General features: G+C 39.5%; 1 protein-coding gene across 1 annotated transcript in view; it reads right to left on the bottom strand.

Moving 5' to 3' along the window:
* The window catches only part of LOC139691454 (membralin), a 218,525-nt gene that overhangs the window by 77,561 nt on the left and 113,425 nt on the right, over window positions 1–27,539 (bottom strand). Inside the window, exon 11 of the mRNA XM_071589272.1 lies at window positions 13,731–13,863. Coding sequence (XP_071445373.1) covers window positions 13,731–13,863 — 133 coding nt within the window. The remainder of the gene's footprint in view (window positions 1–13,730; window positions 13,864–27,539) is intronic.

Genomic DNA, 27,539 nt, shown 5'->3' with positions numbered 1-27,539 from the left:
CGGCCTATCGTGAGTGTTTTCGAGTTTTCTAGTATGAAATTACACTTAAAACTCGTGTGCATGCAACAGCGATTCGGGTTGACGGCTGCAGTGATTAGTTATTTTTTACATCCAGCGATCGAATGCTATATTATTTAATGTTTGTACGAATGAAAAGGTGGAGTTTTATCAATACACACGCTACGGTGAAATTTCAAGGCTCAATTAGTTCAAGTGAACGTCAGCCGTCTTGCGTTTAGTTCATAGAAGATAATAGAATTCAAAATACATCAATAGAGTCATGGAGAGAAGAGTAAACAGGGGGAGAAAGCTAGAAGGAGAATATATGGTCGCAGCCCCAGTAGTCACAGGGACAACAAAGAACTGCGTGCATCAACACGTTGCACTTGGTGCGAACACCAGAGAAATCTGAATTACCTGAGAAATCAGAATGAAAATTGAAAATAAAAACTGATGTAATTGCAACATTAAGTGATAATTGTGACTCCATCAATACAGTACTATGACTGAAGCAACACAACATTCCTGCTCCTAAGAGGTACTGCAGTGTATCCGGGTACAAACATTTCGGGTACACAAATTAACGTCAAGAAAATGGGATTGCGATCATGAAAAATTCCATTTTATACATTTCAACAATAAAAATAAATACATAAATGATAAGAACATTTTTGTAATACTTACAGACGCATGGCAGGTAATTTTCCTGTCCTCCCGCTTGAAAGGTACCATAAAAGGAGAAACATGATATCTTTCCGAATGAAAATGAAAACATTGTCGACCAATTTTAGTATTTTCTTCATGCACCGATTTTACAAGCGTTTAGCATTGATTTAGTCATTTGATAACGGATGACAACGATAAAGAAGCATTCACGAATATTACAATCAGACCTTAATATGGAAACTGAGCGATTAACTACGTAGCCAAGCAACCCTACGCAAAAATCCATATGTAAACAATGCAAATGAAAGAACGTGAATTTCTTCACGAAGCCCTCTTAGAAAAACAGCCGACTTTCCAAATAACAGACGGTTTCACGATCACTAAATCAGCAAACAAAACACTTTCACAATTAGGACAAAATTCAGGCATATTACCGGGTTATTTAGAAATAAACGTCATGCATTATCAGCCAATTTAATGCACTACATAAGCCAGTTTGATTTAATGGATACCATTCTAGAGGGATTTTTTAAAGTTCTCAATCAGTATAGTATTACTAACAACTGATTTACTGCGGTATTATATAGTAAAATTCCATGCACAAGGATTTAAGGAATAATTCATTAATAAAATATTATTATCAATATAAATCATTAATACAATTTTATCCCGTGACAATTATAACCGAATAATACTAGTCATCCCATTTAGGTAGGTTTGTGATAGTTCTAGAGTGCATTTCTTCACCTTCCCTCCGACCATGACACCATATACCGTAGCGCCTCACATTGCAATAAAATATGTTTTCACTCTACAAACTTTTTTCCCTTCGTTCCGTCCAAAATACTCATTCCTTTTCCCCAACCTGTTTTATCTCCGTTTGTAACACAAAGGTTTAAACGAAAAAAATCGATCACCTTCTCGCGTTATTTTACCTTTATTATTTCACAGAGAAAACATCTAATTCAAGGATGCGCCTTCCATTTAGAATTTGAATCAAAATAGAAGATGCGTATTTATATTTTAACTTGAGAATTGCATAGAATTCCAGCTGAGCCAGTACCAGGAGATGTGATGGGATGAGATGAAGGTCGTCGGCTGCAGCCCCCGCCCAGACTTGGATGAGTGTCTTTTTTCAACTTTCTACTGCATGGCGCGTGGGTCGGGATGTGACCTTAATCGTTAGAGCAACTACGACTACATTAAATGCGCCTGCTTATTATCCTTTTTACTGACTTTGCTGAGATAAAAGGATTTCACAATCACTTGAAATAATCCAGGTGGAGCAAAGGGTTCTCACCACTGGTACATGCTATTTTGTCCATTCCCTGTGTGTCATATCGGCACAAAAGGTTTTTCCTTATCAAATTGTACACGTCCGTAATGCTCTCTGTACCAATAAGTGGGACGAAATTCAGAGATAATTACGTACTGTCTGCGGGGGAACGGGAGCAATTTTCGTCAAAGAACCTAAGAGATGTTTCTCTTGCAAATGATAAATAAGGAGTCCCCAATACCCATCTTTTCGTTTGTCTCAAGTGAATATGTACGTCTAATCGAAAATATTTCCTGCTTTTTAAGATTTCACACCCCCTTTTTCATTTCGATTCAATAGAGTGAGATCCCTCGTTCTTGATGCTATACAACGCTGGTGCGACACTTGGCAATTAGAATTAAACTTAAAAAAGAGCGTAGTGATAAATTTTTGGAAAAAGAGCAATTCCCTCCCGAACGCCTAGTGCATTGGGAACACCGAAATGGATTATGCAGACTCAATTAAATAACTAAGCGTTACCCTCACCCACGATCTCTCCAGGGTGTAACTCATACGGGGAATGCGTGGACAAGCTAACAAAAAAGTAAGATTTATCAAGGAGAAACTGGGTAAATGTGATGAAAAAGTCTAGGGGAAATGTTATCTTTCGCCGGTAAGGCCTCATTTAGAATATTCTTCTAGTACATGGGATCTTTGCTAAGTTGGATTGATTGCCGAATTGGATCGTGCGCAGCAAAGACGAGCTAGATTTGTAAAACGTAGCTATGATAACCTTAGCAGCGTATCAAAAATATTAAAGGAGCTACGTTTAGGAACCACTCACATCCCGAAGGTTTAACTACAGATTAAATCTCTTGCATAAATTGGAAGGATGTCTCTTTAGTAGGGATGTTGAAAATGTTTTATCCCCATTGCACAACTGGTAAGAGGGATCACGTAAATAAAATTAGAGAGATTAAGTGTAGAACGGATAGATTTACGATGTTATTTTTTCCATAAACGACAGGGGCTAATAATATTATTGTTCAACCTCGTTCGTGTCTTGTTCGGGAGAAATTAGCCTGGTGTGTATTCACCCCCTGCCACACACTCTAGCGGTGGATTGCAGCGTACTAAAATATCTACCTCTTTGCCCCGTTTATCCGAGATACTAACTCTATAAGATTATTATCCTATCAGCATAGATCAAAAATCAAAACAAAAATGTGAAGTGTCTATTTTTAGAATTTTACAAGCACTGTATGGAATAGGTTTCGTGGAAACGCAGCTGCTTATACTTGATGGATACCTCCAAAAAGATTTATAATTCCAATCTAACTTTTGAAAACCTTAACATAAAAATCGTCTCAACGTGAAGGATGATGATGGTGTGAAACATGCGGCAAATTACGATGAAACAATGAAGCTACTTGTACGCAGATCACATTACTGTGATCCATGGTTGACACCGTAAAACGTGAAACTTAAACCCTTCCAAATTAGTAGTGCGAAAACACATGGCCTAGGTGAGTCGACTGCACCAAAGGGTGTTAATTATAATAAGTAGGGCGCAACTTCGAATCATTGGCGTTGCTAGGCATAAGGGAACTAAAGGATTGGGAGATAATCCGCGTTGGCATTGCTTACGGCAAGATAGTCTCTCTCGGTCCACAGTTTACCCTTGAATCCGACACGCCGATTGAAGCAAGAGAAATGCTTTCTGATAGGGAATAATTAATAAATTACAACAACCGTGATTACTCCGATTTACGCCCTTTGATACCCTCGTGCCAGGACTGGGAGTCAGCGTACTGACTACCACGTAGATTGCATTTCTAGCTATTAAGAAATCATGGTATTGACCCAGCTTTGGGAGCTTATAACATTCTCCTAATTTCACATTGATGACTTCCAAGATTTAAAAGAAGTTCATGAAGTCAAACGATAAAGAGGACGAAGCAAAAAGAACCTCGTAACCTTATAAAACTTCATAAAGATAATTCATTTAAGAAGAGTTAATATTCACGACAGGATAGCACAGAAATAAACTCGCAATGCAGATTAATAAAAAATTGGTAATTTTCCACAAAATAAAATTTAATACGACCGGTTTCAATGTAACTACATCACCATCAGGTGATGATGACTATGCAGTTACATTGAAACCGGTCGCATTGCATTTTTAATTAATCATCATATTCCACCATATAAAGCCTGAAACGTCTCTTTCCATTCGAAATGCAGACGTGTTATGAAAAGCTTATATAAAAATATGATGAATTATTTCACTCAAAGCAAGTAAGCAACAAGTCCAAATTGTAAAAAAGAAGAATATTTCTTTCATCTTCACAAATGACATATACCGCCGATGTCGTTTTCCCTACTATACAACTGGGAATTGCAGGCAGGTAAGAAATCGGTTGATGACGAAGGCTATGCCCCCCTCGAGTACAGTGTAAACGATGAACCACAGTCGGCAGTCAAAAATTATTATATTTATTGCTCCGTAAAAATATGCCACACGGATTAATTTAAAATTTTTCCGCCTGAACGCGACATCCCTCAAATAGCCCAACTTTGTGGAGGCAAATACCATGAAAATGGGATCGTAATCACTGAAAATCCCATTTTTACAAGTATATACAAGAAAAATCAATATAACTTCTTTGGGATGATTACTGACAATTCAACAATGTCCCTACCATCCTGCCTGAAGAGTACAATCTAATTAGAATAAAGATATATTTCATCATGAATATGAAAATATTTTCTAACAATATTATTGATTTCCTCATACGTGGATTTATAGGGGTTTAGCCTAGATTCAGCTGAATGATAAAGAACGACGAGACGATAGCGTTCACAAAAATTTCAGTCAGCCACTGCAGTAGGAAATTAACGTTTAACTGCGAAGTCGAGCGAGCCTTACACTAACAGCAATAAGGAAAATGATTCAAGCGTAATAACTCGTAAAGTGAATTTTGGACGGTCTGGATTTCTTAATGCTCGAAAGTTTAAGAAGGAATAACGCGAATTTGTGGACACGGAATACAAGTACACCATATTAAAATTGAGATATAAGTGATTTCAAAAAGCACACCGCAAGGATTTTACTCACTTGTAGAAAGACGTGGAAAGTCGACGGCTGACTTTCAAAATGAGAAATCTAAATTCTCTTTGGCGTTAGCTCAAATTTGCACAGCTAAAGGACAACAAAGGGCGGATAGGACCGCGAATTTTGAAACCCTTCTCAAAGAGAGGACAATATAAATGGCTCACGCCCGTAACCGAAACTTTACAGGATTCCATCACCGACGAAACAATAAATTGCTTACCTTTACACGAGGGAATAATTGATTTCGCATCGATTAACTTCGCTGGAACAGCAAAACTATTCACATTTGATCTAGCTAAGCCACCGAAACCTTACTAGGACGAATTTCTTGCAGCAAAACGCTATTGAGTGGTTAAATGAGTTAGCCGAAAAATGCATGTTTTTAAAACTCACGGAAAGCTCAAATTCTACAAAACCGAACGAAATTATAAAAACGAAGACCCTTAATTTATTTCGAAATCCGGTTGATCGCGACGCCGACGGCCAACCTCACGTTGCGTGACTGTTTCAGAAGCAGTGGCCACGGATACCGACACGTGGAATAAACGACGGGATACTGGACCATCTTCGACCCCTGGGAATCGGAGTGAGTGACGGGAGCCGGGCGAGACGCCTCCTCGGAATTTACATACGACGGGAAGGCGAAAGGAGGCCGAGGGAAGGACAGAGAAGAGGAGGGAGAGAGAGGGAAGGAGGGTGGGAGACAGGCAGCCGGCGTCGCCGCCGACGCTCGGGCGGGCGAGGTGCCGTGGCGCCCCACGAAAGGATAGGGAGAGAGAGGGAGAAAGAGAGATAGAGGCGAGGACGGCCTTCTCTCGCCTCGGTGGCCGTTTTAATTTACGGCTGCGAAGCTCACACCAACGCCGCCGACGCTCGGGAGGGGTTAAATGAGGCGAGAGAGGTGCAAGTGTCAAAGGGGGCGCAGCTCGTCATGGATAAATGAGTCACCGAGTCCACAATTATTACCGTCCCGGCGTCCAGACCCCTCCCTGCTCACCAACCCTGCGAGCGTGGGGGAGGCCGTGACGAGGGTAGTTGGGGGGGGGGGGTGGCCGATGGCTCGAGATAAAAACATCGGCACCATGGGAGGGAGAGAGAGATGGGCTTCCGGCGTGGGGGGAGTGTTGGAAATGGATGGAGGATGATTGTAGAAAACGAGAGGGTTATTCGGGCCTTAGGGAGATGCGACAAACGGCGAGGGAAGATCCCTTGACTCGGAAACTCTCGAACAGTACAGACGTTCACTGGGGCACAACAAAGGACCTCGAAAGCTTGCACGCCATATGCGGGCGATTTCAACGCGATGCATAAATAAACAAATGCGATGCGATTGCGCACTTACTTTAGATTGATAATTTCGATTTACCTCGTTCCAACTCCGACAATGTGCCAAAGAGAACCTTTGCTGAGGTTTTACAACGTAAGCATCATTCTGAACGCTTCGGACGGGCAGACTTGGTCCGCACATCCGGTTGATAGAAAGACATCCACAGATATCCCAATTCCTAAAAAATCTGGAATTAGGATGAGTTTGCATTCACGTGAAGTAATTACACGAGCGCCCCGTAATTTAGTTATTTGGCGCTTCACTCCCGTCTGGCATCCGCTAATCAGATTCGTTCGCCTGTATCATAAGACGCCGAAACAGATAATACTGCAAATATGGAGTGGAAACAGGAGCTTATTCAATATTAATAAGTCTTACCTATTCACAGTCCTATCAGCTTTAATGGAAAATTCCGCAAATCAATCATACTCCAAACAACTTCCCATATACAAGACCAGTAAACAGTTTTTACATTCATTTTAACCACCTTTCATTTGTTAAGATAATTCGAACATTTGCAGTAAATTTATTAAATTGTTTTTTTACAGACCTGTCTCAAGACGAACATAGCAAACAATATGGAATAAAATTATAGGCACGCTTAAAGTGATAAGATTACTTGCCTAAAGGCAATGCCATATTTTATTCCAAAAATGAGTCCTCTTTCTACAAAAAAATTGAACCGCAGCGCTCTTAAGAATTTGCGTGGCTCTTAAGTCACGCTCCAACCATCATCTCTTGTAATCTGTGTCATGTCGCAACATTGCCACACATCCACACGATACCGGAGACAATGTTATAAAACCAAAATGAACTAAGGAATATTTTAGGGGGAAGGCAATCACAAATATATGCTGTTTTGATCATAGAAATGCTTGATTACATGCTATAAAAGGTGTAGCAGACAAGGACATGTATTTTTAATCATGTACCATAAGATGCATGAGATCTACAAAAACATTATTTGCTCTATTTAACTTTTTGCTAAGATTCAATGGTAGGTGTAAATTTTGAAAACATTAATTAGAGAACGTAACTCACTCATATAAACAATGAAAATCTAATATTAAAAAAATGGCTGAATCGCACAGCACATTTGCTAGTATTCAATAACGAATTCCCGTAATAACCAATGAGGAAAGTTAAATATTATTTATTATTTCCGAATAAGAAATTAGCATTTTGCGCACACCGCTATTTATTTCAATGATTAAATGAAAACTTCGACTTAAATAATCACAAAAATATGAAAATAATAATTCTTGATGACTAACTTTAATTTAACTGACTAAAGCAATCGGCCTGACATTGAGGGATTCGGTTTCGAATCCCGTTCATGGCAAATAATATTTTTTGGCATTCGGTTTATTTTTCTTTCTTAATTACGGATGGTTTCCTAGCATCACCCGCCACACACCCTTGCGGCGACTTGCGGGGTATTTAGTGAGATGTAGATGAGAATTTTCAGAAAAAGAGATAACTCGCTTAGCAGAGACCAATGAAACGTCAATCTCCTTTCATTATTACATCAATCATTACTAAAAGTGGCAATGGGTGAGGGGCTACAATCGCTCACCACAAAAAGGTACAAAAAAGAACTTCGGCGACAAAAATAAGTAATGAAAAGTTGCTCCCGTGGCAAGGCGATGGACGAAGGCGCGCTGGAAATTACGATGGGCTTTTTAGGGGGTGGCGGGCGGCGGTGGGTGGCTAGGCGCTCCTCTTTTGCTCTTGCCAGACATGTTCCCGAGTTCGGGGGACTATTATACGAGCCCGCCGCGACTGGAAAAATAAAATTAAGGCGCGGTGAGAGGAGCCGAGGGCATCGATGGGGGGTGTGGAGGTAGAGGGTGACAGAAGGGCGCGAATTGGGAGGGAAGGTGGGGAGGGAACGGAAGGGTGAGCGTGCATGCCAGAGGAAGAGCCGCCTTTTCCCTCCGAGGACAAGAAACAGGGCCCTCGGAGGAGGAAAACAGTATAAAAAAGTATATTTAGCATTTCAAGTCATCAATGTTCGTTCTTCGCTCATCACCACCACCCTACCCAAACCCTCACTCCCACATCGCCTCTGGGAACAACATGGACCATCTCTCTATCTTTTCTACCCCTGCGACACACCACGGCAGCCACCCCACACCTCCTCATCCCAACCCCAATTCCATCCTCCAATACACTGTCACTCGATGTGCTATCGCCGTGCCCCCCTTAACAGGACACCACCCGCGCCGCCCCCACCCGGCAGACGACCCCCTACGCGTCCCCCCCCTTACCAACACCCTCGATCGACACCGACCCCCGCCTTCACCCTTCTCCGGCCCACACCCTCGCCGCCAATCCAACGCCGCACGCCTACCCCTATGTGCCATTCTTCCATAAACACCATTAGCGCCCCTGAGACGGAAGAATTCTTGTTACCCATTTTTTTTCTTTCTCGCTCCATCCCTCCCCCTCCCCGCCATCTCTTTCATGCCGCTACTCCTTAATGCCTTGTACGATCCATCCCCGTCCTTCCATCGCTCCTAACATCCCCGGAAACCACCCAGCCCGACCCATACATACCCTCCCGCGTTCTTCCACCCTCCCCTGCTCCCCGCTCCCACCAAGTGCGGCGGCCCCGTCCACTTGTACGAACACCCACGCAGCAGCTGGAAAACGTGATGAGCTTTGCGGAAAAATTTACGAGGTGTCACGGCTTAATTGTGGAAATGCGTTCGGAAAGACTATCAGCGGTTTAACTGCCTGTTTGTATACATATGTATGTATTAATTTATGAGAGAGGTGCATGTTACAGTGTGGTATATATATATATATATATATATATATATATATATATATATATATACATACACAACAAAAATAACGTATACATTTACTTATTTATATACAAACAATAATAAAGATTTTTAAACACAGGAACTCAAAGCAAGGAAACTCACATAATATTTAGTTTTGATGTGTCGACGGCACGGGCATTATCATCAGAATCGGATTCTAATGATGACGACCGTGCCGTCAAAACTATATACTATGTGAGTGTCCTTTCTTTCTGCTTCTGTGTTTTAAAATCAATACCACGTTTTTATATATGCGTGCGTCGCAAAGAGCTTTCTATTTCGTAGATACGAGCATCTATATATATATATATATATATATATATATATATATATATATATATATATATATATATATATATAATTATTATTATTAGGTAATCTACCGGTTAAGGTAGTTTTTTGGATAGACACAGCTACTAAATAACTATTTTTTGAGTTCTAACAAAACACACTACTCTTAATCAGGTCTCCTTATCTCTGAGTACTTTCTTCCTCCCGTCCAACATCCCTATCCTGTTCCTCCCATTTCTCGTTTGCCAAACATTCTCATATATATATATATATATATATATATATATATATATATATATATATATATATATATATATATATATATATATATATATATATATATATATATATATATATATATATATATATATATATATATATATATATATATATATATATATATATATATATATATATATATATATATATATTATATATATATATATATATATATATATATATATATATATATATTTATATATATATATATATATATATATATATATATATATATATATATATATATATATATATATATATATATATATATATATATATATATATATATATTATATATATATATATATATATATATATATATATATTATATATATATATATATATAATATATATATATATATATATATATATATATATATATATATCTCATGCAAACACATATACCGCAAAACAACTAAAAAACTGCACCCCATGATGCAGCACGAAAGCCATCCTACAACACGGAAGCCAGGACACAACAAGCAAGAAATTGAAACACCACATGAAAATGCACCACGAAACACTCTGCCCCCAAAGAGAGGGAATGCGACCCAACGTTGCAGGTAGCAGGAATTTCCCCCCGCGGAGAGGGACGAGGGATTGAAAGGGAAACTTAAAAACAGATGAACAGAACACGAATGAGGTCATTCGGGAAGAATGTGTTATTATAACAAAACACATAAGGTTGGTGGAAGAGCATGCATTTAAATACAACTAATTATTTTTTAGACGCTGAGGGTGGCAAGTGGAATTTTTGCTATCTATAACCCTGCAGTTGCTATCCCGTATTGTCCGTGGGAAGAAGGAGTCCTTGAGTCGGCTAGTTCTGGCATCTATTTCCCGAATTTTATATGCATGATCCAAGCGACTAATGTATGTAGGAGTACGAATAATTTGCGAGACCTCGGTGCTGAAACATGCGGATCTAAATTTATTTAATAATTTCAATCTTGCATTGAATCGTCTCTCAGCCAATGATTGCCACCCCAAATCCATGAGCATTTCGGTGACGCTTTGCGTTTTATCGTAGGAATTTTTTACAAAACGGGCTGCCCGGCGTTGAACCTTCTCAATTTCCCGAGTGAGACCTTTTTCACTCGGATCCATACAATGACACCTCCACACCACATACAAAATTCCGTCCACATCACCTACAAACATTATTTTAACAACTAAAATGAAGTTTATCACCCAGTGGCTGCTTTACATTTACTCTGAACACTCCTAAAATTGGATGGAAACAGCTCAAACAAACCTCCAGACAGCTGGTTCCAATCAATAATAGTTCTGTTCAAAATGAGTATTTTTTTCTAATTATTTTCTGCGTCCTTATTTTCATTTTGAAACTATGGTCGTTTTTCCCTTAAAGTCACGCTTTTCTATATATTTCCATAAATCTTCCCACGCTTCGTCATTTTTAACAATTCTATGCATCGCGCCTAACCCACTCCTTTCACTTCTATTTTTCAAACTATCCCATTTCAGTACATCTAATATTTCTGTGACACTTTCAGTTCTTTTGTACCTTACGATTACATATATTGCTGCCTTTCTTTCAACTTCTTCTATATTTTTAATATGTCCCAACTCATATGGCTCCCATACTATGGCAGAGTATTCTAGGATAGGGATAACCAGTACCTTAAATGCTTTTTCTTATGTGGCTACGCTACTTCCTTTTTAAATTCTCATTACTAAATGCAATACTTTAAATGCCCTCAGTGTCAAATTATCTTGGACCCCACCTAAGATCCCTAGGCAAGGCAGTTGGTGTGTCGATCCGAACAGCAATTAATATTTTACATGATAAGCTGGTGATGCTTCCTTCACAATAAGGGCTGGGTTACGTAAATAAAAACACCGCTATTGGTAAGTATGTAGTTCTGGTTTTCGCCAGATTTTGATTTTAGCTCGGAAATACATAATTCTGAAATTTTACTCGAAGTAAGTAGGTAACATGTAAATATAACAAACATACTGGATTTGAAACGTTTTATAATAAAAATAGATTATCATACGTATTTAGTTTCTTTCGATGAGCATTCAAAAGTTAGAGACGTAAATTCCGCTTCTACTCATGCTACGGTAGCTTCAACAATGACTGATTCCATACCTGCTTCACACATTACTAAGTGAAACAAAACCAGCGGTACCCAGCAGTATCGTCCACCGGCATTCTTATCCTCGTAGCCACTAATCCTGCGGGACCATCGTGAAATGTGTGCCAAGGAGTCCTTAAAATGCGCATGAGTCCATCTCTTCGTCACAAAACCCCTGGCTTCGTAACGCAAATATTATTTCCCCAACAGGAACACGCCACATTAACACCAATACCGCAATCGGCAGAGAGACTTTTATGGCCTCCGACTTCAACCAGGATTTTCAAGCATTCGCGTACCCACGCGTACGAATACTTAGATTATATATCTAAGACCAGATCTTACTCCCGCATATCCGGGTCGATGGAACCGGATCCGTTGAATCTGATCACATGACCCAAACATTATCACGACCAGGTATACAGTGAGCACAAGAATGTTCTATGCCCTTTACAACACCTCCAGAGAAGGTAGGATATTAAAATTTGGCAATACCATTACTTTACGACCGATTTCAGAATAACTCACATTAAAGCTAACATTAGCATAAAATAATACTCTTGTAATAAGGATATTAAAATGTAACCCCTATTGTAGCTCTTCCTCCCTACCCAGATAACTCTGGTCAAAACTATAAGGGCGAGAGACAAATAAAAACCTTGAATATTTTTCATAGTTCATGAAAATATTTTATATCTTATTTGAAATATTTTTTAATTCATTGAATACAATAGGAAATAACTTATATCATTTTTTCCTGCGTAGTCTGAATGGCGTGCAAGAGGCAAAAGTATTAGTGCTGAGGGATTTCTGAGAGTGTACAAACTTTCTGGATTTACAGATGTGAATCACCACACTGAACTTTTCTTCGTCCATGGCTGCCGACAACTTTCACTCCTTCAGCAGTAGAAAAACGAGTGACTGAACACCGTTCACCTATGGCTCATGTTGCAAGTGGAGCTGCCATCTTTACATTATTGTTACGCAGTACAGCTGAGTTCTGGCACCGAGCTACCAACTGTGGGACACTCCAAAACCATGAGCATCACTGCTGCGAAACCACAGGACGGTGACGTGTTGTTTCCGATATAAAACACACTTTTAAGGATTTCATTTGATTTTCTCGCGTAGTGGGTACTTCAAAACGACATAAAGGAAGGGAGCGTTCGTTGATAAAATGTGAATAACAATTTTTTTCCAAACAAATCCTGCGTATTCCCTCGGACATTCCCCGAGTTTTCCAGAGAATATAAATCAAGAATTTGTCCAGGTTTTTCTCGGTTGGCCTGAGACAGGCGCGCCTGTTCGTATGGGGGGTGTGGGTCACGGGTTGAAGTCGTTGGAGGCAAAAATATCATGACGGCCTCTCAACAATTCTCAGCAATCTCAGCAATTTCCACCTTGCTTTTTTCAACAAGGCAATTATCCAGTGAATGTATGCAGCCATACATTTACACTATGAATGCATGCAATATTATTTCCAGATATGCCCTAATATGATGTACTCTATGGCTCTCATCATTGAGTAGTCTTGGCACTCCAATCAAACACTTTTTATGCAGAGCCAATAAGCGCAGGCTCATAAAGACAAGTAAGCAAAAAAATAAGAATTTTGATGAATCCAATATATAAGCACCTCATGAACGCATACATGGGAGACAATGTATTTTGTTCATTATGAAGAATAAAAATTACCTGGACAAAATTGTTTTCTTTTTAATTTTATTTTAATCTTCAAATTTTAAATTCTGAAGATTTAAAACCACTGGTTTGGAAAACTTAAAATACCTTTTGGATCACACATAATTTTATGTTTTCAAATACGCAATTATTTTCAAATAAAAAAATAACAAAGAATACTTACCGCAACCAATGCCTCCTCGTTATGGATGTGTGACAACAAATGGCGTCGTACTGATCAGCAATCCAAACAATAAGAATAATGTAGAACGCAGTCGTAGTGTCGTTGAAGAATTCCGACATTATCGCTTCCATTCCTGGAAAATAAATAGTTCATGCTTTTCAAAACCAACCTACAAAACAGTACTAGGACGATGAAACCAAAGCAAGATTCTAAATTTAAGCTTGAACATGTGACCGCCATGACAGCTCGAATCCAGCTCGAATCAGCTCAATCTCATGGCGTTAGTTCTATTTTCTGGCTTACGTTATAAATCACTCAATTAATTGAGTCAACCAGAACATTTTTCAAGAATATTACCACAAATATATACATAAAATTTAACATACTATCACAATTTATAACATTTAGCTAGATAATGAAGTTAAATTAATAACCAGTACTCCTATACATTAAATACGATGGTACTCATTAAATGATTTGAAGAGCTTTACAAAATACAAACGGTTGTCAATTAACTTGGGGAATAAAATTTTCAGAAGCATTCATTAAAAAATGTCGAAAAAAATCAAAGGCATTAGGTAATGGTGATGAAATATCTTTCAATTCGAGAAAACTTCCGTAAAAATGGCTGTGCACAAACGTAATAAAAAATACACAGGAAGCAATTGCAGTTGCAGTACACGACATTTTACGGAGTAATTAATTATCATGGCACATCACTTGATGCCACACTTAATGCATTCATTATCATTCCCCACAATACACTTCAACGAACATTCCGCATTAGCTTCTAAAAATTTTATTAGGTTCCAATACATTGAAGTCTGATCAGTATTTCCAAAAAAAATATATTAAGGGACTAATTTGAAAAAAAATTTCCATAAGACGGATGAATTTACTGGTCTTAAAAAAATATCGAAGTTCCCCGAAAAAAAAGGAGACGTATTTTAACGGAAGGGCCTTTCAATCCACCGACCAAATAACATTTTCCTCACAGAACGTCAGCAGCATAAAATATCATACAATCTCAATTAATCTAAAGTTTTACTTTCACTTTTATCCAATTCTGAAAAAAGAGCTAAAAAACCAAAACAATTGCCCTCATCTTAAAAATTGGTTTCGTTGGAAAATCAGTAATAGTAAGCACCATATTAACTGGCAGGTAGATTTAACTTTTCGACAGGGAATGCATAAAAAAGCGGCGGAATCATGAGATCACCGTCGCACATTTTTGAGAACGCCTCGTAAGTCAAAGAAGGAAAGATGTGGAATAAAGCATACGAAAACTTCTATGATTCACAAGGCTATCACGGCAACAAAATTTTCAAGGGAAATCGATCTATTCGGATAAGTCAAAAGTCAGAGGGTTGCCGCCTCAGGGCCTGAGAAGACGCAGCCAGGGGTGCGGTCTTGGCGGGAGGAGGATGGAAAGGGGGGGGAAGAACACCGATAGGAGATCGGCAGGAGGTGGTTTACGCCCCGAGAGACGAGAAAGGGGAGAGGACGGGAAGGCCAAGGGTGGGAGTGAGAGTAGTGAGAGATAGAGAAAGCGGCCTACCAATGAATTAAAGGACGGATTAGGGGATGAATTAGCCTAAGACACATCCACCGGGCATTCCTTCCGCATTTCCAGAACCTCTTCACGCCCACTCTCCACCCCACGGATGCTATCCAATCCCCCGCTGCTCCCTCCCCCGGCCCCTTAGGACACGCGTGAATCCCGGAGTCCCGACACCCCACCTCGCGTAACCCCCGCCCCCGATACGGTAATGTTATTAGGAGACGGAAGGAAGGGGGGAGAGTGGGGGGGGATGGTGGCGAGAAAGGAATCCCACCACCAAAGGGAAGCATACGAGCAGAAGGAATCGGAAACACAGATTGGGAGTGTATGGGGGCGGGGGTTTGACTGGCGAGATGGGCGGGAGAGGGAGAGGAAGGTCTTGGAATCGAATGGGGCGCAGGATGAAATGGGACGAGGGGAGAGGGCGTAGCTGTTGGGACCAAGGGGTTCCGGACTATCTTAATTAACCCTCGCCCCCTCCACCTCACTCTCCTTTGCACTTGCAACTAACTTCCTCCACCGTCCCACCACTCACGGCAGAGAAATCGAAACAGAGTCGGAGGAAACATCAAACTATCCTCCCTCTCGCTTACTCTCTTCATCTCTCTCTTTCTTCTATCAGCCTTCCCTTTCCCTCTCTCCTCCAGCTCCCACCTCATCCACCATGACACCCGCCTTCCTCCTGTCAGGACCTTTCGTCATTTCCCACCCTTTAGCCTACACCGAAAAACACTTTTTCAAGAGTCTTGAAAAATTGGTATAAAAAAAAGTGAATTCTACATATGGTATGCATTCAAAAATCAAGAGGCATATACGATTACCATTAATTATTACAAAAGGTTTACCGATCAAGCCTATACTTTTGATGTACGCAACCGAAACTGCTGCACAGTGATCAGCGGTTCTCTCAGGGAATAACCTTTTCTACACTACACCTAACACCACGATAAACACACAAAAAACTTCCATGCAATACGCCATTTTTCCGATTAAAATACATTTCCATCGTTTCTCAGTATTTGCATGAACTGTTTAACCAATTTATTCATTGGCGTGATCACATTAATAATTCTATATTAAGACATAAGAGTAACATGCCATTCTATTCCATTTATGAAAGGTTCCTGCATATACGAGTTTAGATACTATGATCACTATATGATTTCCAGCTCATTTTTTTGTAAACGTCCATAATTTCTTCCTTCTGCAATAAAGAATTTTCATTTTCCAGACAAAATTAGGAAATATCTCTCGTCAAAACTGTTGATTCTCTCATCCGTGTTTTCTTCGGTGTGTTATATCGCCGCAACTGAGACGTTTAACGACCTCTCACATAAATATTTTATTTATTACTCCCCCGATAAATTAAATTTATACGTTAGCGATATTGTTAAAAATTGCTTCTAGTGTACCAATGGAAAAGCCTTCAATTCGCTATCAACTAAGTCCAGCTTCTATGCACTGAGTCACGTGATGATTAATATCTACGTCTACATTGATGCCTGCATCCCAAGAAATATCGACATCTATGTTTAACTCTTCCACAAAATAAACGAACAGTACTCAAACATTTGAAATATTATAAACCATATACTTGCTAGTCTAAAAAAGTGTAAAATTTTATTAACTATGGACCACAGTAAAATATAATAACTATTAATCCTTAGGTATAGTACAACACCATTTAGATGGTACCGTACAACACCACGTTGATTACTACCTACCAATGAAAAATGAAAAGGTAAACAGGAGCTGATTTTAATTTTTGAATTAAATTCGTCATTTAAAAGGGATTTTGTCACGAAATATTACTATGAACATTAGAAGGCGCCACTGTTCTATATAAAACATTTAGTAAGGCATTACTTTCACGAAATAAAATTACATAAAAGCAAGATGTACACGCTTATCTTCCCCGACGCGAATGGATTTATTGGCAGGTATTGGGGAACAAATTATCCCGCATGCCTACCGGGTGAAAAGAGGCATGCGAAAAGTAACCTTATCTCAAGCCCTTTGTTTTACAGGAAATTTCTAGGATAGCGGCACATGTATAATACGGATACTTTTATTGAGTATCAATAGGTATTTCCATCCTCGTCTGCAAATAAGTGATAAAAGGTCAAACGTGTCTTTCACTCCATCGAAATATTATTCAGGCGGAGGAAAAAACATTACATTGGAATGGTTTTGAGATATGCTCCAAGGCTTAACAAGCATTGAGTGGGGATGCTTAAGTCTGCTCAAGAACAATTTCTGTTCCGAAATTGGACTACCGTGTTCATAGAAAATATATGATACCTACTAAGACCGTGCATAAGAGCGTATCACGATTTTTCTAAAAGACGCGTCTCCAGCAATTATTGCCCCTCTCTAAACCAAAAGGTAACCCCAGCACTGTTAAGTCTAGATTTACTGTTGCTCCGACCCTGAGCAAGTATTAAACACTGCAAAGCACTTAATTTCACTGCAGTGGAAATGAGCGCTGCTAGTGTCACTGCTAAATCCATTAATTCCGCGTTTTACGTAGCATTATCATGACAATAGCACAGCATTGTGTTCAGGATTCAATAATAGTATACGTGGCAGTCAGAATATCAGTTTCAAAAATACCACCTACAATGAAAATCAGGAAATACGAGTTACTGTGTCGTGTAGATTTCTCTGGGCTCAGATGAGGTAGAGTATCCGAAGATTAGTTATTGTGGCTCTTATGCACCAAAGGACGGCGAGACTGAAATGGTGTCGTATATGTTCTGGGATACGTTTTAAACGATTGGACCCTGGTGTAGGAATAAGGAATGAGTGAAGGGTCATTTATAAAGAAGCGCATTACTATTCGAACTCAAAACTCGCAAGACTATACTTTAAGAGAATACTGCTGATACTGATTAGGGGAAGAATCAATGCAAATGTGCAGATAAGATAAATAGCGAAATGTCTACAACAGTGATGATTTTTCAAGGACCAAGAAACTAAAAAGTATACAAATGTCAGAATAAATTTTGTTGTTAGTATACAGAATACATAAATCAAAAGATGAATGTGGGCCTTAAGGTAGCAAAAATGGCGGTGCATGAAAGTGAACTCCACCTAACAATATTATATGAAGCCAATCTTGGGTAGGAATTGCGTGGCTTCAGTCGTGATTTTGTGATATTGGAGCAGATCAATATCCATAAACATAAACATGTATGAGAGAATGAAACAACTGGTTGGACAGAAAGAGGCAGACCAAGCAATTCACGGACAAATATGGTTGGTGAGACACTTAATGGATATTTGAAGTTTCAGGGATGGGGGAGCATGCCTGAAATAAGGTATGGATACGACAGAAGAGGAACAAGTATGCGAAGATATAGCATTAAGGAAAAAAATAGCAAGCGCAAGTTCCCAGCCGTAAGATAATGCCAGAATTGATTTTACAAAACCCACTCCACAAGAAAAAATCTTGAAGGGTACGTCACGTAGGCAAGGACAGGAATACACAAGTCAAATTATACTACCTTGATCAAAAAGTTCCCGGAATAACCACCGTGTGGCGCTCCCATCGTTCCGATTTGAGTTCTGTTTTTTTTGTTAAATTGGTACATCTGTTGTTGATATTCCCTTTAAATCTTAGTGTCATAACTTGACATTTGCAAAAGTTACGGTCGGTTTTCGGTATGTCCATCAGTGCTTCCTGCGATTTTTCCATTACTTCCTCTCGGCTGCTAAAACGCGTTCCCCGTAATGGTTTTTTAACTCGATTGAACAGAAAGAAGTCACAGGGAGCCAAATCAGGTGAATTCGGTGGCTGTTGGATGGTATTTGTTGCATTTTTCGTCAAAAAATTACGAATAATGATAGCACTGTGCGACGGTGCGTTATCATGGTGCAAAATCCACGAGTTTTCTGCCCACATTTCTGGTCTCTTTCGGCGAATTGCTTCACGCAAACGTCTCATAACGCCCAAATAATACTCTTTGTTTACTGTCTGGCCTTCTGGCAAAAATTCATGATGCACTACACCGTTGTAATCCATGAAAACCGTCAGCATTGCCTTCTTTTTTGACTGAAAACGACGTGGTTTTTTTGGTCTCGGCTCATTTGGTGAACGCCATTCACTTGCCTGATGTCTGGATTGCGTGTCGTACTCATAAACCCACGTCTCGTCTCCAGTAATGATCCTTTTGATGAATGTGGGATCGGATTCAGCCTCGCAAATCATGTCTTTTGCGACGTCAACACGGTCTCTTTTTTGCATGAAATTGAGGTATTTTTGCTGCTACACGACGGAAACCCAAATCATTAACCACAATGTCTTGGGCGGATCCATAGGCAATGTTCAAGTCCTCCGCTATTTCTCTGATGGTTAATTTGCGGTTATTGACCAACATTTCTTTTACTTTATCAATTTTTTCACCGACTTTCGATGTCGATGGTCTGCCACTGCGTTCATCATCTTCGATTGACTCACGACCACTTCTGAACCGCTCGTGCCACTGGTAAACGACCGTTTTTTTTAGAGAATCGTTGCCGAAACACTTTTCCAACATTTCCTACGTCCGTGCGCCACTAAATCCGTTTTTTACGGAAAATTTAATACAAGTTCGTTGTTGCAAATTTAAATCCATTTCTGAAATTGTAAAAAATCGCCAACACACACAGAGATAGATGTACTCTTGGCTACGTAACTTTTGCAAATGTCAAGTTATGACACTAAGTTTTAAAGGGAATATCAACAACAGATGTACCAATTTAACAAAAAAAACAGAACTCAAATCGGAACGATGTGAGCGCCACACGGTGGTTATTCCGGGAACTTTTTGATCAAGGTAGTATAAGCGGAAAAAATACTACAGGATTTCTTTCCAAGACTCCATCCCATATAAGCTAGCTATTGGATAAACGATGTTTGAATTGGGATTCGCCAATGAACCATGTGAACCGAAGGTAAGGTTTCAAAGCAGACACTGGTGCATTGATACTCGGTTAGATGCAATACAATCAGCTCCACTGAGTGTTATTGCTATCTCTCTCTACAACAAGATCGATTAAACTGTGATCAAGGCTTTTAAACAAAATTAGAGTAAATACCTATTTTGTGGAAGATTTAGGAAAAACCTGTCACGGATTCCATCGTTGGAGAGAACTCCCCAATCCACAAGAGAAGACCTGGCGGGCAATTATCGGACACCATTGGAGAATTGCGAGATTAAACAGTTCAGATCTCAATTAACTGGTTGAGAGGCACAAAGGTCAGGAGGTACTTCCAAAGCCATCGAGGGCAAAAAATAAACGCCAAATACCCAGCAATTCCACGAATACGGATACTTTTTTTTTCATGTCAATTTTAAGTAGAAAACGGCCGTTCAAAGCGGTTTTATTAATACCTTTGTGAATGGGAAGTAACTACTTGAGGACGTACACATCTATAATAACGTGATAGGTATTGCTACAAGAAGAAAATTTATAATGTAAAATCCACGTATGATTGATCCACATTTAAGTTTATTGTAATTGTAAGACAGTTTTCCGATATTTAAAAAACAGAAAAAATATGATGCATCCATTTCCAAAAATACGGTCATTTGGATAGGCAAGAAAAAGGAAGGACGAAGTAAATGTGGGGTTGATGCTGAGATTTATCTTTCATTTTTCTGTAAATCTTCAATTAATTAAAAAGTTACCCTAATCTTTTACCCCATTTTGAGTGAGCACCTAAGACACGTTTACGAAGAGGTTACGAAAGCATATAGGACACTCACCACACACAAAAACAGCAAATCTTTCTTCAATTATTCAGTTGATGAAACAAACAAGAGAGATCAAAACATTATATTCTTTTATCAATTGAATCGACTGGAGTGAAAATCAGTTCGTTAACTTCAATCGGGACGAATCATTATCCGACGTTTTCGGCTGTAAAGCGATTTTAATCCAACGAAATTGGAATTCAATCGCGTCATAATGACTCATTTGCCTAATTTACTCGACGTAAACCGATATATTACCCAAGTGACAAGAAAATCCTTTGATTACCTTGGGTTAAATGGGTTGGAATCCGTGTGGAAATGTTTAAGGTGCACTACGAGTTAACTTATGTTCACTCCAACGTAGCATACAAACATGTCACTGAACTTGTATTTAAGTAGGGAACTTCAACTTATTTTTTTTCCGTTCACAAATTTTTAGGCGGTTTGAAAGAGCAACTGTTTTTCATATCGGCATCAATATCTAATCGTCGAAGAAACAAGGAGCAGGAAATAACTCCACGATTAGGCAAAATGCCGCTTTTGTGCGAAATTTCCACTTTATCAAGAGAGCATTACAACAACAGACTGTAAGAGAGTAAAACAAGCACAGATTTCAACCGAAACCTATGCTTTGACATACACTACGACACTCAACGTGAATCGACTAATATAATACCCACTAAAAGTGCATAACAAGCTAACCGCCGTGGTGCATTGAACTCTTATATGCCTTCCCGTGCTCTTAATTGGGTCAGTTCCCAACCATTTCATAAAAACACTGTAAATTATTTCTCGGCTGTTCAATCTGCTATCACAGTGAAATCACCGGAGGACGGTTTAGCACAGTTTACATTAGCTAAATTCAACAACCTAAAACCTACTACTTACCCCTCATAATTGTTTACATGTCAATAATTTAATCATATTTAGCCAGCAAAATAATGCCTTTAAGTAATTGATAGATGACCTATTTTTCCCCTTCCTACTTCCGTATATATCTGAGCCCTACTTAAATAGGAATGAGGATTTTTCACTAACCTTAAAAAAAACAAGACAAATCCTTATACAAGTGATTACTTGAGGTAACTGGGTTTATATATTTATTCTAAGGTACATAAAACCAACCTCTTTTGTAGCCGAAAATCTCTGCCCAAATCCTATTTCCTTGTAAAAGTTATAACGCTTGTTTTGATAATCCACAGAGATTTTTCCCTTTTGCGCAACTTTCGAGAGTATACTCGTCCATCCCTTAAGCTATTTAGATATACTTTAATCAAGTATAGTTAGGATTCCAGGGAGATTTCATTCTTTTGCACTACGAGACTGTTGGACAAAGCTACTGCAGCTACTCTGAATAACCGTTCCGTCCGCAATACAGGAATTTTCTCTCCGTAGCAAGGAACGTGGTTTCAAACCTTTGCATCACCATAAATTAGCAAAATCCCATTAATAAGGCTTTAGGTAAATATGTTTAAAATTAGCGACATTTTCAAGCATATAAAACATCTTTTGAATTAAGCCATATGAAAAATGATACCACACAAGATCTTACTCGCCTATCCCTTTAGATCCGCCTTTAAACCCTCCTTCGTACTTCTCCCTTCATAATCTAATTCTTTTAAATACATCAAGCTATCTCCTTCGGGAACAAGCATTGATTACTGACGAATTATTCGCAAGAACTCCGAAATTAAAAGTAATAATGCAGTTCATTGCCAAGTCGAAATAATTATACGACACCATTCTTCCAAAAAACAATAGTAAGCAACCCGAAGGTTTTTTAATACCTTCCTTCCATAAACTAGAAAAACATAACGACTGAACACATTCCCAAACTTAGCTCCTCATTCATTACAAATTAAAAATATATTACTCACATTTATTTCTTAAATCTGAGTAATGAGCTCTCTTGTTGATTATGCTATTAAATCTGCTCCATTTACAACAGCTAGATACAGAATAATGAAACCCAGTTGAAAATTTTCTCTCGTCAATAGGAATACGATTGCAAACCTTTACATCTCCTTGAATTTCAGAAAAATAAATACTTGGTTATCCCACACATATTTTTTAATAAACACGACCCAGGTTTCGACTTACAAAGTCATAATCAGGCTTGTAAAACCAAGTATTTATTTTTCTGAAATGAATCGCTTCCACAAAGTGACGCCTGAAACCATTCTATTCTCCTTGAATTATAAAAATCTGTTGTGCCTTGAGGAAAATATGCAACGCGACACAATTGAGAAGCTGACTAAACATTCCGACTCCATAAAATTCCCGAATGTGCTGGGTTTCCTTATTGGATGATGATATCAACATAGAGTAGTATAATATTAGTCGAATGACGAATATTCTGCCTGAACTGTTCTACTAGGGAGCCAATTCCTTTCACTGTAAAATTGTAACGCTGACGGAGCTGTGTGAGGAAATTTTATAGCAACTGTTCATGATGATCCCCCGGATCAAGCTCTGAAATCAAAGGCGTGCCAATGAAATAAACTTCAGTATGTAAAATGACTAAGAGGCCAAGGTTTTTGTTCCACCGTCAAGCTGATGTTTTCCTAGTGGAGGGTCGTCTATCGGTAGGCCAATGAATGACTGGCGCCTTTCGAACATAGGCGTGGCCAAGTTGAGACGAGGGAGGGATGAGGATTGGGGGGTAAATATAAATTAATGATTCGAGAAAGGAGGGGGGAAGGGGAGAGCGGAAGAAACGCAGGCGGAGTGAACGAACCCTGTGCGTGTGCGTATGTATGTGACACGACACGGCGGCGCGCTGAGAGGGCGTAGGGACCTTCCTTTGACAGGGAGAGAAAGGGAGGTGAGGGGAGCGTCGGGACGAGGGCCATTTCGCATGATTAGGCCTGCACAGTGCGAGCGGGATATCTGGAGTGTATCACGAGAGGAGGAGGGCACCTTCCGCCAAGGAAAAGTAAAAACATTGGTCTGGGATAATATAACGGCAATTACCGAAACCATTGACATGATCCAGATGGCGACATCAAGAAATTACAGATTTACGCCTCATTTAGAAAGCTTCATTCTCCGTTTGCGTCCTAATCAATTCCTGTCACAGGCTTCACTGCTCTGCCTAACGCTATGACAATCCGACGAGGACCTTCTCCCGTTTGTTAATAGAATATAAAGAGTCCCAACTTCCAGATGAGAAAATTACAAATATTGTATTACATGTTTTAAAATACTGACGCAATTTTTGAAATCCCTAAGCATGTAAAAAATTCACAATCATAGCATAAAATATGTATTGTGTACTACTATAGCATTAGCATATTTCTTCTTTTTTCATTTTTAGATGCAAATTTATGACATTTTTCGTTAGTAAATTATATTCAACTCCTTACAAGTATTTTTTTACCGGCTAAGAGTTTTGAGAAAGAAATTTAATTCATTACAAATACTTCCGATGGATGAAAAAAAAAGATCATTAACATGATCATTTCTCAGTGGTACTTTTTCCGTATTCGTTTTAGATTACACATTCCTGAAATACCCATATCTTACACCTAAAATCTACATCAGAATATTGTCGCCAGTAGCTGTTTTAGTACTCAGCATCGAGCAGAAAACTGCAACCTAACTTGAAAGTTTTAAAGATCCATAGCACAAATTTTTAGTCGATGGAAAATGTCAGGTTTAATAGTTTTCATCAACGACGCATTTCTGAAGCCAAAATTCCCTCAATCTACCGAAAACAAATTACGCCGCTAGAAGTTATCTCAATACATGAAGGCTACTTGCAAGACTTAGCACTAGTGCCGAGTACTGACTCTTCAATACCTGCATTATAGTGAACCGAACCGGGATTGTTTTCCCTGTAATAGAACCGGATGAGTTCAAACCATTCGCACATTTCCGAATACGTTTCATAATAATATAGAAACCATAAACAGAGTTATTTTATATTGTTAACACCTTTAATTCCACTAAACGTTTGTAGTACTCCAGGAAAATTTGGCACCTTGAATTTTAAGTTTCCTAAGAGTAGCTTACGTGGCCCCATACTATTTATTTCATGCATCAAAGTTGACTTACCTAATAACGAGTTTAAAGCCAAATTTAAACACCAATTGTTTTTTGTGACACCGCACTGTGGCGAATTGCTCACGACCACAAATACCATCGACATCGTATGCACGGTATTTCGTCCCATCTAGTTCCTTTAAAGCCCCCAAAATTTCGAAATGTATAAGGATGCCTCGATAGCGTAACTGGCTAAAGCCGGCCGGACATCGAGAGATCCGGGTATGAATCCCGGTCAGGTCGAAAGATTTTTTACATCTGGAATTACTGCATTGTAATTCATATTAGCGGATGACTCCGTCAAAAAGTCACGGCATCTCCCGCAGTTTCTTGCAATTGACCATAAAATATTTGCGAAATACATCCATTTTCAACCCGTTCCTGAAACTTAAATCTGTTGACTAAATTTCCCGTGAATATAATCGGGAGAGTCCGATCTTTATTTTATTTATTTTTTAATTATATATACCCTGCAAGCAACCTAGCCAGGGTGTGTGGCTGGGGGTGACTAGAATAATTTTACCCGAACATGACCCTACCGTGGCTAGACCATTATTATTATGATCCCCTATCGTACATAGAAAAAATTACATCTTAAATCTATATCTTATACACTTAATCTGTCTAATTAGCATGAATTCTCCTACCGTAGCAAGATGGGGTAAAATAACATTCTTAACATCGCATCTAAAGAGACCTCCTTCCAGTTAATGCAAGAGCTTCAATCTGTAATTTAACGTAAATAGAATCGTTACGTTAGAATCCTTAGATCGTAAGAATGATTACGGCAGCATTTTATTTACGAAACAGCAAGGGATGGGGTAAAATAATTGGAAGTATGAACATCTAAATGATCATTTGTGCATGAGGGATGTAGGAATTTACGTAATCCAACGTACAAATCTTTCATCAGAACACGAATTACGCAATGCAAAGAAAAAGTATTAGCACAGCTCGAATACGAAGTTAAACGAATGGGCCATATGCAGTCAACTGATCTATACTTAACGACGTTTTATTAAAAACGATTTTAACCATAAGGGAGCGACCAAAAATCTCCTTTCACGATTATTACTGCTTCATTACGAAGGTAGTATAAACACACGAAACGTTCAAACACGCGTGAGTGGGTAAAAGATGCGAATAAGGGGCACCTTGCTTGGGTATGACTGCCCATGCTTGCACCCGCACTTTACCCCGGAGAGAGGAGGGGGCTGGGCGGGGGAGGCAGGTGGGGAACGGTGGCGAGGAAAGACGGCTGCCGAAGAACGGGCAGCGTTGTACGCAGGCAGCGGAGGAAGGATGAGTACAGAGGGAGGAGGGCACCCATGCAGCCGCGTACCATACACAGGGACTCCCCTGGACCCCTTTCCCACTCCCCCCCGCTCCGTTCCTCCCCTTCGTGCCCAACGTGCAGCTGAGCAAACTCGAGCTCGGACCACGTCTCATTTGCCCCAGCGCTGTTTCGCGAGAGCGCGGGCAATGCTGGCGCGTTTTTATTTCCCTTCCCACAACGCCCATGCCCGTGAAGGGGTCGTGATGTGGGCGTAGTGGGGGGGAGGGAGGGAGATGAATGGGGTCCTCCATACGCGGCGCCAGATGGTGGGGGAGGGGTGGGGGTCGCCGAGGGAAAGGGAGTAAGCGGAGAGAAATGAACGACGCTCGCGTATCATGCGAGAGTCGTCGCGGCCCGCGGCTTTGACATCCGACATATATGTAACAAACATATATATACCGCATATAACAAATATATACGAGTATATATACACGTACCCGCGCGTTCCCCGCGGCGAACGTCACACAGGAGGGCACGAAACATTAATAAAAAAATAAGAAAAATTCGCCAAGAAAAACGGATTATCACACAAAGATGGATTCCGCGGTGATAATAACAATCCGGGACCCAATTACATGCGGTTGGCTTCACTTACCATAATTTCGTCTTCATAAATTCGGCATTAAGTGCCAAAGTTGTCCAACGGGGTCAAAATTCATTGTTTCCGAGAAGACGAGACAAGGTAATGACGAAAAGGAAATATGAAATGACAACTTTACTCATCGGTGATAAAACAATAAAGGAATTAGACAGAGCGAAAGCAAAAACAGAAACATACCTTTCGATTACTTTCCACTGAGTGCATATGGTCAAAAATGACGGGAGGTTTCGCCCACGTACGACGAGATATTAAAGCCAAGAGGGGAAATCCTGATTCCAACGATAGAATTCAGGAATTACTCCAAATGTGCGCTGTACACTTGTTTATAAGCTGACTCTTGTTTAGGATACTGAACCAAAGTTTCCGAGTTCGAATCTGGCGGAAGCTTTGGGACACATGAAGCTTAAGTCCAAATTTGTGATTTCTCGGTGCCTCGTAGGAAAGAGTACAGGTATGTATCTGTATGTGTCACTGAGTATTTACCTACCCTATTCTGAATGTGTCAAATCCACACGCTGCTCAGTTACGG

This window comes from Hetaerina americana, unplaced genomic scaffold, assembly GCF_022747635.1.
Source record: "Hetaerina americana unplaced genomic scaffold, ioHetAmer1.1.p SCAF_35, whole genome shotgun sequence".
NCBI classification, from domain to species: Eukaryota; Metazoa; Arthropoda; class Insecta; order Odonata; family Calopterygidae; genus Hetaerina; species Hetaerina americana.
The sequence above is the reverse complement of the archived record's forward strand: the minus strand, read 5'-3'. Positions and strand labels throughout refer to the sequence as shown.